This window comes from Capra hircus, chromosome 3 (genome assembly GCF_001704415.2).
Source record: "Capra hircus breed San Clemente chromosome 3, ASM170441v1, whole genome shotgun sequence".
In the NCBI taxonomy this organism is placed as follows: domain Eukaryota; kingdom Metazoa; phylum Chordata; class Mammalia; order Artiodactyla; family Bovidae; genus Capra; species Capra hircus.
The window spans coordinates 36,840,366-36,853,413 of record NC_030810.1 but is presented as its reverse complement, the minus strand read 5'-3'; the positions used below and the strand labels follow the sequence as shown (position 1 = coordinate 36,853,413).

General features: G+C 37.7%; 1 protein-coding gene across 3 annotated transcripts in view; it reads left to right on the top strand.

The window, feature by feature from the left end:
- TM2D1 (TM2 domain containing 1) overlaps positions 1 to 12,778 on the top strand; it is a 50,678-nt gene extending 37,900 nt beyond the window's left edge. Inside the window, exons 6-7 of one of the 3 annotated variants that reach the window (XM_013962787.2) lie at positions 8,071 to 8,213; positions 9,591 to 12,778. In XM_013962787.2, the coding sequence (XP_013818241.1) occupies positions 8,071 to 8,181 (111 nt within the window). In that variant the 3' untranslated portion in view covers positions 8,182 to 8,213; positions 9,591 to 12,778. The remainder of the gene's footprint in view (positions 1 to 8,070; positions 8,214 to 9,590) is intronic. The other 2 variants (XM_005678474.3, XM_018044891.1) reach the window with 2 other exon arrangements.

Here is a 13,048-nt window from a genome sequence, read left to right as displayed (position 1 = left end):
ACTCAAAATGGATTAAAGATCTAAATGTAAGACCAGAAACTATAAAACTCCTAGAGAAGAACATAGGCAAAACACTCTCAGACATAAATCACAGCAGGATCCTCTATGATCCACCTCCCAGAATTCTGGAAATAAAAGCAAAAATAAACAAATGGGATCTAATTAAAATTAAAAGCTTCTGCACAACAAAGGAAAATATAAGCAAGGTGAAAAGACAGCCTTCTGAATGGGAGAAAATAATAGCAAATGAAGCAACTGACAAACAACTAATCTCAAAAATATACAAGCAACTTCTGCAGCTCAATTCCAGAAAAATAAACGACCCAATCAAAAAATGGGCCAAAGAACTAAATAGACATTTCTCCAAAGAAGACATACGGATGGCTAACAAACACATGAAAAGATGCTCAACATCACTCATTATTAGAGAAATGCAAATCAAAACCACAATGAGGTACCACTTCACACCAGTCAGAATGGCTGCGATCCAAAAATCTGCAAGCAATAAATGCTGGAGAGGGTGTGGAGAAAAGGGAACCCTCCTACACTGTTGGTGGGAATGCAAACTAGTACAGCCACTATGGAGAACAGTGTGGAGATTCCTTAAAAAATTGCAAATAGAACTACCTTATGACCCAGCAATCCCACTGCTGGGCATACACACCGAGGAAACCAGAATTGAAAGAGACACATGTACCCCAATGTTCATCGCAGCACAGTTTATAATAGCCAGGACATGGAAACAACCTAGATGTCCGTTGGCAGATGAATGGATAAGAAAGCTGTGGTACATATACACAATGGAGTATTACTCGGCCGTTAAAAAGAATTCATTTGAATCAGTTCTGATGAGATGGACGAAACTGGAGCCGATTATACAGAGTGAAGTAAGCCAGAAAGAAAAACACCAATACAGTATACTAACACATATATATGGAATTTAGAAAGATGGCAATGACGACCCTGTATGCAAGACAGGAAAAAAGACACAGATGTGTATAACGGACTTTTGGACTCAGAGGGAGAGGGAGAGGGTGGGATGATTTGGGAGAATGGCATTCTAACATGTATACTATCATGTAAGAATTGAATCGCCAGTCTATGTCTGATGCAGGATACAGCATGCTTGGGACCGGTCATGGGGATGACCCAGAGAGATGTTATGGGGAGGGAGGTGGGAGGGGGGTCATGTTTGGGAACGGATGTAAGAATTAAAGATTTTAAAATTAAAAAAAAATAAAATAAAGTGAGTGCTTTTCTTTAGGTCTTTAAAGTTCTAAATTTCATAGGGCACACGAGCTAATGAACAAAAAAATAAAAGTTGGTATGATAAAGTGTAAATAGTAGGTTTTATACGATAAGTGAAAATGACTTAGCACCATTTAGGTATAAGTTGGGGTCCTTGCCCTAAAGAAACTTAGAATCTTACTCTCTCAGAAGTGTTGTGAGAATAACATCCCACTTATTATCAGAAATATCTCATTGGAGAAATTCTCTGGCAGTCCAGTGGTTAGGACTCCATGCTCTCACTGCCAAGGACCTATTTCAGTCCGTGATCGGGGAACTAAAATCCCGTAAGCCATAAGCCATGCTGGGCAGCCGTGTGTGTGTGTGTGTGTCTGCTTGGGAACTGCAGGCTGAAGATAAAAGAAGAGTTGTCTTGATTTTATCTTGTCTAAATTCTTGAATTTTACTGAAATTTTAAGAGCCTAGGCTTTTCAGTTCAGAGCATAAATAAGATTCAGGTTATAGGTTGACTTCTGTGTAAGCCAGTTGATTTTGTCAAAGACATAACCTGTGCCCTTGCTCCATGAAATACGTGGTCTTGATCAAAAGAAGGACTAAATGTGTAATCACTCTAAATCTGTTTCCAGTACTGGAAATGTTGGTCAATGTCCTTGATAGTTCACTAGCTGTAGGACAGCAATATATAAAAACTGCTGCTGCTGTTGCTGCTGCTGCTGCTGCTGCTGCTGCTGCTGCTGCTGCTGCTGCTAAGTCGCTTCAGTCGTGTCCAACTCTGTGCGACCCCATAGTTGGCAGCCCACCAGGCTCCCCTGTCTCTGGGATTCTCCAGGCAAGAACCCTGGAGTGGTTTGCCATTTCCTTCTCCAGTGCATGAAAGTGAAAGTGAAGTCGCTCAGTCATGTCCAACTCTTAGTGACCCCATGGACTGCAGCCCACCAGGCTCCTCTGTCCATGGGATTTTCCAGGCAAGAGTACTGGAGTGGGGTGCCATTGCCTTCTCTGATATAAAAACTAGATACCAAGTGTTCCAACAAGTTTTCTCTTATTTATTTAACTCTGGAGTGATATATTGGGGAAATGACCTGGAAAACTGAGGGAACTGATGATAATTTGGGTAGTCTCTACTTTGTCACATGATCTTAACTAGGTAGATTTCACTTAGTGCACTTACCTGTGGGCAGATTTTTATTTAGTGAATGAAAGGAATGTTCAAAAAACAAAGTAGTCCTGAGACTGAGCCCAATGTTGTGTTTTCCTCAGGAGATAGAATGCTGAATCTTCTTCATTTCTTGAGGAATGATGTTTATAATGGTCATTTAGGATTAATATTAATCAGTGTTTAAGTCAAATGAAGTCAGGGATCTGACTGTATAATTTCTGGCACTGTGTGGAAACTTTAGTGCTTAATTAAAATGTGAGTAATTAGATTTTTTAATGGTCTCATATTAAAATTAATGACATAGAAGTCAGCTCTGGACACAAACATGTAATTTAACTTTTAAGAGAATGGGAATTTACTTCTTTGGAGAATTGGGATGGACACAGGTTGCATCATTATCCTCTAATTGCAGACAGCTGTGTCATTTTACTTTTTCAGCAGGTTAATAGATCTTCAGGAGATGAGATGATCTTGCCAGTGTTAATATTTACATTCTTTATATGGAAGAAACTCTTAAATGGATTAGATAGTAAAATGATACATTAATAGAATTGCATGAAGTGTTTGGTTTTGTCCTTCACTCATTAATTCATCATAATATTTTAAATTTTAAGATATTTGAGTTATCTAAGCCAACTGACTTCAACAACAAGGCAAAGCCAGTAAGTAACCAAGGGATCACATCTGTTTGATAAGGTTTAGGTTTAAAAGTACTTATTGGTAACCAAAGAATGCTCAAACTACCGCACAATTGCACTCATCTCACACGCTAGTAAAATGATGCTCAAAATTCTCCAAGCCAGGCTTCAGCAATACTTAAATTTCCAGATGTTCAAGCTGGTTTTAGAAGAGGCAGAGGAACCAGAGATCAAATTGCCAACATCCGCTGGATCATGGAAAAAGCAAGAGAGTTCCAGAGAAACATCTATTTCTGCTTTATTGACTACGCCAAAGCCTTTGACTGTGTGGATCACAATAAACTGGAAAATTCTGGAAGAGTTAGGAATACCAGACCACCTGACCTGCCTCTTGAGAAATCTGTATGCAGGTCAGGAAGCAACAGTTAGAACTGGACATGGAACAACAGACTGGTTCCAAATAGGAAAAGGAGTACGTCAAGGCTGTATATTGTCACCCTGCTTATTTAACTTTTATGCAGAGTACATCATGAAAAACGCTGGGCTGGAGGAAGCACAAGCTGGAATCAAGATTGCTGGGAGAAATATCAATAACCTCAGATATGCAGATGACGCCATCCTTATGGCAGAAAGTGAAGAAGAACTAAAAAGCCTCTTGATGAAAGTGAAAGAGGAGAGTGAAGAAGTTGGCTTAAAGCTCAACATTCAGAAAACTGAGATCATGGCATCTAGTCCCATCACTTCATGGTAAATAGATGGGGAAACAGTGTCAGACTTTATTTTTTGGGGCTCCAAAATCACTGCAGATGTTGATTACAGCCATGAAATTAAAAGACGCTTGCTCCTTGGAAGGAAAGTTATGACCAACCTAGACAGCATATTCAAAAGCAGAGACATTACTTTGCCAACAAAGGTCCATCTAGTCAAGGCTATGGTCATGTATGGATGTGAGAGTTGAACTATAAAGAAAGCTGAGCACCGAAGAATTGATGCTTTTCAACTGTGGTGTTGGAGAAGACTCTTGAGAGTCCCTTGGACTGCAAGGAGATCCAACCAGTCCATCCTAAAGGAGATCAGTCCTGGGTGTTCATTGGAAGGACTGATATGAAGCTGAAACTCCAATACTTTGGCCACCTGATGCAAAGAGCTGACTCATTGGAAAAGACCCTGATACTGGGAAAGATTGAGGGCAGGAGGAGAGGGGGACAACAGAGGATGAGATGGTTGGATGGCATCACCAACTCAATGGACATGGGTTTGGGTAAACTCCAGGAGCTGATGATGGACAGGGAGGCCTGGCGTGCTGCGGTTCATGGAGTCGCAAAGAGTTGGACGCAGTTGAGCAGCTGAATTGAACTGAACTGAACTGATAGTGGAGATGAAAGATTAAGAACAGAAAAACAGGAAATTTTGTGATCACTGCTTAACATTCTTTAATGTGAACTTCTAGAGTTTTCTGATTTATTCTTCTTGCTATAGACTTTCAACCTATTGAAAAGCTTACTTCTTTAAGTAAACAATTCAAAGTTGTTGTTGTTGGTTTTTTTTTGCATTTAAGCTGCAAATAAAATTTCATGGTTGAAAACAATCAGAAATGACAGGAAAGAAATTAAATTTCACCCAATTCCTCCAAACCACCACCAGCGATCTTCATAGAATAGGGGTGTGATAAGACGAAAGATGCCTGTATCAAATCCCCGGAACCTGTGAATATTGTCTTATTTGGAAAAAGGGTCTCTGCAGATGTGCTTAAATTTTGATATGAAGAGATTATTTTAGGTTATCTGGATGGGCCCTAAATCCAATGACAAGTGTCCTTATAGGAGGCAGTAGAAAAGACACAGACACACACACAGTAAAGAAGGTGATGTAAAGACCTTCACCCCAAGAGATCAAGGTGATGTGGCCAGAAGCCAAGCAATGCCAAGGGGTGCCTTAGAATGGACCCTCCCCCAGAGTCTCTGCAGGGCATGTGGCTTTACTGATACCTTGATTTTAGACTTACGGGGTCCAGAACTGTGAGAGCAAATGTCTATTGTTTTAATCCATTGATTTTGTGGTTATTTGTTATCGTAGCCTCAGGAAACTCACATAGAAGGATATGAAGTTGCTTTCTTATGGCTTTAGGGCTTCTCACACAAGATACGTTACACCCCTTTGTATAGAATAAATAGCTTTTCACAGCATAGTGGCCCTCCTGATTCCCCTCTTGGAAGATGAAGGCCTGTAGCAACCTATTGGTCCATTAATTGTCAAGTGGTCTTTCTTCTCCCCATAGATTTCAGAAATCTGCCCCAGCTTATCAAACAAATACTTCATGAAGTAGAATTTGGCTTCAGGCTATTTCTTAGCAGAGAAATAAACATAATTTTAGGTTTCATACTTTGTTGTCAATGAACAAATGGCCGTACATCTTTTATACCAAGAATCTGGAGATTTGGTAATTTTAAGATTTGTTAATTTAGAACTTAAAGACCCAAATCCTTTATTCCCTCCTTCCCTTCCTTCTCTCCCTCTTTTCTTCCGTTCTTCCTTCCTTCCCTTTGCTATCTTCAGTTCCATTGGTTAGGATCACTTCTTGTATCGTTACTTTCAGAGATGGAAAAGCACCGTTTTCCTCTCACACACACCTTCTTAAAAGCAGATAAGCCTCCCACTGAACTTGTCTCATAGATTGTCATCTCATTGGTGATTGATTACATGCCCAGGCTGAATCAAATCTGTAGAAAGAGGATCTACCACAATAGAATCAGTTGTTGAGGAGCCAGAATTACATAGTTTGAAGGGAAGGAAATGCTATAATAAGATTGCTAAATTATATACAAAATTGGACCATGTATTACCAGGTAATAAAACTGTAATCTTTAGGGCTAACTTATCTACAGGACAGGGGGAACAAAAGACCAAGACAATGTATCATTCTTCTATACGTTAACTGCTAACTTGCCAAGACTGTAAAACATCTGGGCCGTAATCAATTTTTAGTTAAATAGTTATATTTCCTGAGAAAGTCAAGTGAGCTGTGGGCGGGCTTATTAGAAATGCATGATAGTAAAAGGCTATCCAATCATCTTTTTTCCTTATTTTCAACTTTTGAGGTCTTTTTTTTTTTTTTGACAGAAGTAAGTGAGAGTGTCAGAGGAGATGGCATAGGAAGAAGAAGATAATAGGGCAAAGGTCTTGTTCCAATCTACCCAGATATTCCAGGTTAGGCCAGTTTTTAACCATGTGATTTAACCTATTTCTACTTGCAAGGCTTTCCTTTTTCTTTGTTTCTTTTGTAGAGTCTCAAAACGTGTTGTAAATTCTAGTCACCCATTCTTTTCTTTCTTTGCTTAATACACATACTAGTTTCCTCTGTGACTTTGCCATTGAAGATGTTTTAACTTTTATTTAAATTCATTAATCACATTCATAAATCTCAAGACAAAGTAATTTGATTTTTGGAGGAAGTTCAAGTACATGATAGCACCTAGCAAGGTATCTAGTATTATTTGAATATTAACATTTATAGTTCACTAGAATAAACTCCCTGTTGGCAGATTGTCTTATTCACTGTTCTGTGTATAATGTCTAGCATGGTGCCCGGACTGTAGGAATTAACTATTTGTTGAATCGCCTTTAAAACCAAATTTATCTTTAAAATGATGAATGCTCTATAGTAGTGTTCTTCAAACTCCAGTTGCATAACCCCTAAAGGAATTTTTTTAAGAAACCCGTATCCTCGCATGTTTCAAGTTGACATTTCAGTTTTCCATCATAAGCTTAAAAAGTTGCAAAGGATATCATTTCTAGTTTGCAAATATTGACATATTTAAATAAAACTGTTACATCCATTTTAAAATGTATCCACAGAATACAAATAGCATAGAATTTAAAATATCCACTTAATGTAATTATTAACATACAGTTTGATCAAAATATCATAAACATGTTACAGATATTAGCCAATCATTTGTAAGCTTAAAAAAAGTCAAATTTTACTAGGACTGCATCTTTTAAACAGTGACAGAGAGTATTTTTGGACTCTTGATTAAAAGACATCCCTGACTTCAATATTTTGAATTATCCCCTTCTTTGACACATCAGAGATTTTTATACCTTAAGGCAATATGCCATCATGAGACTCAGTGTATTTTGATGGGGGAGGTATGCTTTACTGTTGCCAAGTTGGAGAAAGGACCACAGGGAAAGGGAAGTGGGCTTGGGACCTAGCCAGATGCTTTTATTCTAGTGTGATATCAGGTGGGTCATTTTCACAAAGAGTATTGATGTGAATTAAGGATCTCAAAATGGATTCCCTTGCAGCTTTCTGGGCCTGCATATTCCTTTGTAAATCCCTATGTACCCCTAAGGCTGCAGTTTGAAGATTATTATCTTAAAGGATAAGCTGTAGAGGTCATGTTAAGTGGATTGTCACAAATGTGATTAAATGGACAAGACTCCTAGGATGAGTGTGTGTGTGTGTGTGTGTGTGAGTGAGTTTATTTCTTCCTTTTCCATTTCATGTGGTTCTGGTAGACTGTCAGTCATATTATATCATCTCCCAGAGGGAGCCTGGCTTGGCCAATACTCATCCTGTTCCCTTGGATATAGTAATTTGTTCAGCAACAGGCATAAAAACCAGGCGCATCAGTCAAAGATCTTCCCTGAAATTGATGTATATATACTGAGGAAGAAAATTTTACATTCTATTGGAAACTGCCAAGATATGTATCTAGAAGTTGGCAACCAGTTGGGAGCACGTGTCTGTGGAATAAATGCAGGGAGGCCAAACCAAGGGCCTCATGTGTGTGGCATTTCAGTTCTTGAGGCCTTAGTTCCCCCAGCTCTCTTAATCCTGTGAGCTTCCCTAGTGCCCTTTTCAGCTGCATGAGCTACTAAATTACTTTTTTTCCTTGAGTTAGTTTAGGTTATATTTCTGATGCTACTGAAGTAATTTTATTAACACCTGAGAGAAGTAAACTCAAAATATTTTTTAAGTATCTTCTGTAAAATGGGTAATTTGCAAATTTTCTCTTCTAGATTGTTGGACCTTCAGATGGAAGTAGTTACATTATAGATTACTATGGAACCAGACTTACAAGACTGAGTATTACCAATGAGACATTTAGGAAAACACAGTCATATCCATGAATACTGTTTAAAAGAAACAGTAAGTGATATGTGTATGTAATCTTACTTATCTTTATAAAATTATGAGAATTTGAGAACCCGGGCAGATTTAAGAGATCATCTAGTGTTGTAAACCTGTATTTTTGCTTATCAGGAAATGCAGGTTTAACTTTTTATAAAGCATTTTTGTATATGCACGTAGCTCTTGCAGTTCACAATTCATATTGCTTCTTTGTAGTAAATATAGTTAAAGGACAAAGTTCACAAGAAAAAAATAACATCAAAGCAAAAAGAGCGCAAAGGTTTATATAATGGTTATGATGAAAGTATGTGTTATAGATAATAAAGTATTTTTTTTCTACTGTCCATCCTTCTTAGGATCAGTATGATCTTTAGACTTCATTCTTCTCTTCTCCTTTCCTAAACCTGAAAGTTGATGGAGTTTCAACCCTGAAACTACTACAAGTACTTATTTTAACCTGAAGTTTGGTCCTGCCCACAAAAATAATTTGTCGACCTTAGAACTGCCTAGCAGTTTTCAGTAAGGCAGAGAGAAACACAGGCTGGATGTTTTGGCGGTCATAATCCTAGGATTTTCAGTTGACTCTGTTCAGAGAGAGCTTCTAGAAGCCAGGAAGAGAATAATCATTCACTCTCTGTGTTTCGTGTATAAATAGGATATGAAGTATAATTTTGCCCTTAGGGTAGATTTTTTTCTTTTCTCCCAATAAAATTATGGGATATGCTTTCTAGTTATTGGCCTAAAGATTGAACAGTGACAGATCTTTCCTTGTAAAGTATAAGAGCCTTTGGGTTTAAAATTAAAACAAAGCATAGACACCCATCTGCCTCTCCTTCCCAGGGAGGAAATTGAGACCTAAGGAAGCTGAGACTAAGATAGACAGCTAATCAGTACAAAACCAAATCTAGAACCTAGGCCTTCTGTGCCTTCCCTGGTGGTTCTCCACTTCCCACCCCAGCCCCCACTGACTACTTCATTTTGTATTAAGTATTTTCACTTTGGAAATTGTTACTCCTATTTTATGAGAAGGATTGTGTCGTTTCACATAACCTTATTTGCACATGTAAGTTGTTGTTTCTCTTCTTAAAGTATATAGACCGTTTTAAAAGTTATAATGTGTAAAAAGCAAGCAAATGTAATTTAAAAAACAATACCATTTTCTGCAACTCTGTTATAAAAACATATAATTGAGATTCCAGACCCAAATTTAAAACTTGAAGGGCCTGTTGAGAAGGCATATCTCTACACTGACATTTGTATAATTTCTGGCAGTACTTACGGAAGTGCTCCCAGTGTAAGAAAAAATGTCTTGAATAACTGAAGCATTAAAACGTGCATCTGTAAAAACCTCATTGGATTCTTTTAAAAGATTGTGTTTTAACAATTTTTTTTTTCTTTTCTGTTTTAGGATTTGGACCTCCTTGATTTTAATAGAGAACTCTCAATATATAAGACTTCAGATTTTTATTTCTTCAAATACCACTTTATGGATTCTTTTTAACTTTTTGTTGTTGTCGATGTTTTTGTTTTGTTGGTTTTTGTTAAAAACATATTGTTCTGAGATTTATTTAATAGAACTTGTTTGAGAGCTATATGATAATAGAGTCTTTCTTAGGCTGCTGTCTCTATGAGATAGATAGATGATTACCCTGATATTAATGTCTTTTCGAAAGGCAAGTCACCACTTGTCCTTTCGCTTCTGAAAAATAAAAGTTTGACTTACTCACATTTTTTAGTGCTTTTTTTTTTTTTTTTTTTTAAGAAAACTGTCTTAAATGTTGAATGTTGCTGGATTCTGTATTTTGATCCTTCAAAGCAGTTAATCCATGGTGGGAACAAATACCATTTATATTGCTTGGGGTTGCAGTCCTGTATATGACCACCCACCTGTTTTTGTTTTTTGTTTTGTAGCTTTCAGATCTGTCTTTACTTTGGTATCCAGGGAGCTAAAGATCTTCAAGGGAGTCTGAAACCTTGATGCGCCATGGATACTCTGCCAGTGATTCAGGGCTCTGAAGTGTGAACTTTTTCCTTTTTGCTTTAGAAGTGATGCACTAACTTTTGGAGGGACCAGATGCTGACTCATGTAGCTCAGCGTGGTTATATTTGAAGCTGGATGGACAAGGTGGGAACACGGAGCAGATGATTGATATCTTGCATCTGTTAGCACTGCCCGGCAGATGCCGGCACAAGTGTCTTAGGCGATGCTCCATTGTCTAGGGGAAGCAGGACTTGTACTTCAGCACTGGTTTTCCTTACTGTGTTCAGAGGGTTTTAAGAAGATGGAAATACAAGAAATGTTAGTCTCCATCATACTGTCATATCTTACTTTAGTAACAGGCATACCAATTTCAAAATCACTGGGATCTGGGCTTATCAAAAGTAAAAACCATAATTTTTCATCACTCATCGCATGCAAAAATATACAATATAGTACAGTTAGCTCACTAATATGTTAGTCATACAGTTACAGCTTCTCCAGTTGGTGGGAGATTATTAAGTATTGATACAAGAAGTGAATTTGGATTGATTCCTCATATATGTCAGGAGGGGCCCCTGGCTTTTCATTAATGAAAATACTGAGTGTCTATCATGGGGGAGGAGCTGTTCTAGATACTAGAATGCAGCAGGGAACAAAACACAAACATCTCTGCTGTTAGGAGCTTGTATTTCCTTGGGCTCCACTTTTTCACAGTAATATTTTTGGCTTCGGTTAAGCTAGATTGCTCATTTTTTAGTATTCTCTCATTCCTTTGGTTGCAGACAGTGCTTTGAAGTTTACTTCAGGATCACTTAATCTCCGATTTTAAAGTCTGTAGGGTTTCCACAGCTATATCAGTTCAATTATATGAGAAATACCTGCAGTCAGATCTTCAAACTAATCTTGCTTCCTAAGTAATTTGTTACAGTTACCTTGACCAGGTGGGAAGTCTCTTTCAAAGCAGGTGCTTCTCAAAAGTATATTCAAATAAGCTATACTCTGATAGTTGTTGTTGGTAAAATCTAGAAATAAAGTCCTTTCACAATACACTCTTAAACCTTTAGATTTTGTTTTCACTATAAATTCCTATAAATTCTGTAGTCTTTCCAGTTTGTGTAATTCCCTGTTGCCTGATACATGTAATTCTTGTACAGATAATGTTTTTATGTCTTGCTTGTTTTTTATGTGAATGCATTTAAAGCACGTGAATTCTGTTGTTTTAGTTTCATGCAGCACTATATTATCATGGCTATCTGTTAGTAGTGTGTGTAGGAATCGTATGTCAAGGCCTCTGTATGAGACGCTTTATTTGATAACCCTGCTCTTGGGACAGTGGCCAAAATTGTGAGATGGATTAGCTCAGTCATTCCTGGGATTCCTCCTGAACCCTCTAGAGTAAAATGGGAAGGATTCTTTCAGTGCTATAGAAACAGTGTTCTACAGAAGCATTTACAAATTGTACTGTGAAAGTCCTCAGTCGTGATCCACTCTTTGCGAGCCCATGGACTGTAGTGCCCCCTGGATCCTGTGTCCATGGGATTTCTCCAGGCAAGAATACTGGAGTGGGTTGCCATGCCCTCCTGCAGGGGTTTTCCCAACCCAAGGATCAAACCCAGGGATTGAACCCAGATCTCCCACATTGAGGGCTAACTCTTTACCAACTGAAATGCCAGGGAAGCCCAAGAATACTCGACTGGGTAGCCTGTCACTTCTCCAGGGGATCCTCCCAACCCAGGAATCGAACCGGGGTCTCCTGCATTGCAGGTGGATTCTCTACCAACTGAGCTACTGGAGAAGTCCTACAAATGGTACTACTTTAGCCTGAAAAGATGAATACAATTTCCAGAAGTACCTCTTTATCCAAGAAGATTTCTTACCTCCACTGTATTAAACTAAAGGACCGCTAAGATTTCAAAGATTCTGTTATGTCTACAGCCAGCATTTTTTTCATGAGACCACTAGGACTATAAGAAATATTAGTTTGACAGTTTGTTTTATAAAAAATTTCTGTGTCTTTTTCTTTTATTTTAACCTAGATGCTTAAGGCTGAGTTAGGTTATTATTATACTGATAGGCAGCCAGAAAGCTAAAATAGATGGAAACTAGCAAAAAACAAGAAAAAGAAAAATCAGTGCCTAAAAAGTGCAAGTCTAAGATATTAGACTTAACATCCTCTTTCTCATTCAAATACTGTAAATGTAGATGTTACCCAGAGTGCTGGCACCTTCCTTCTTTGCCTCATTAAATCAGAATCCATTTTGCTTTCTTCTATTTACAAAATTAATACAACCTTAATATAGAAACTTTAGGGAAAGACCAAAAAGTACAAAGAAAGAACAATTTATTCCACAGCTCAAAGTTAACAATGATAATATTTTTATGTATGTCCTAGTAGTTTTTCCATGCATGTATTTTCATTTTTCTTAGCAAAATTGAAATATTATCCATAGTGTTTTGTAGCTCACTTCTTTGTATTATAAATATTTTCTTTCAATAAATAATCTTTTACAAAGTTATTTATAATGGCTGCTGAGTATTTCATGTCTGTATTGTTATTTATGTAATTCTGTATTATGTATTTAACTTATTTTAATAAATGAACAATGTACATTTCCGGTTTTTTCCTCTAGAATTGTTATTCTTAGTTTAAAAGTAATCATATATTACAGTTTTGATACATACATCTAGTCGTAGTTAACCAGGGAAATAGAGAAAGAATGAAGTAAAATAGCCCAAACCAAAACAACACCAAAGTCAACTCTTAATTATTCTTGTGCAGACTAACTGCAGACAAAATGCTGCAGAGACCTGCAGCCACCCCCTTACTCTACAGTTAGACCACTGCTTACCAGTGCTGATTGCTGCCCTTCACATCCCATGGGCTG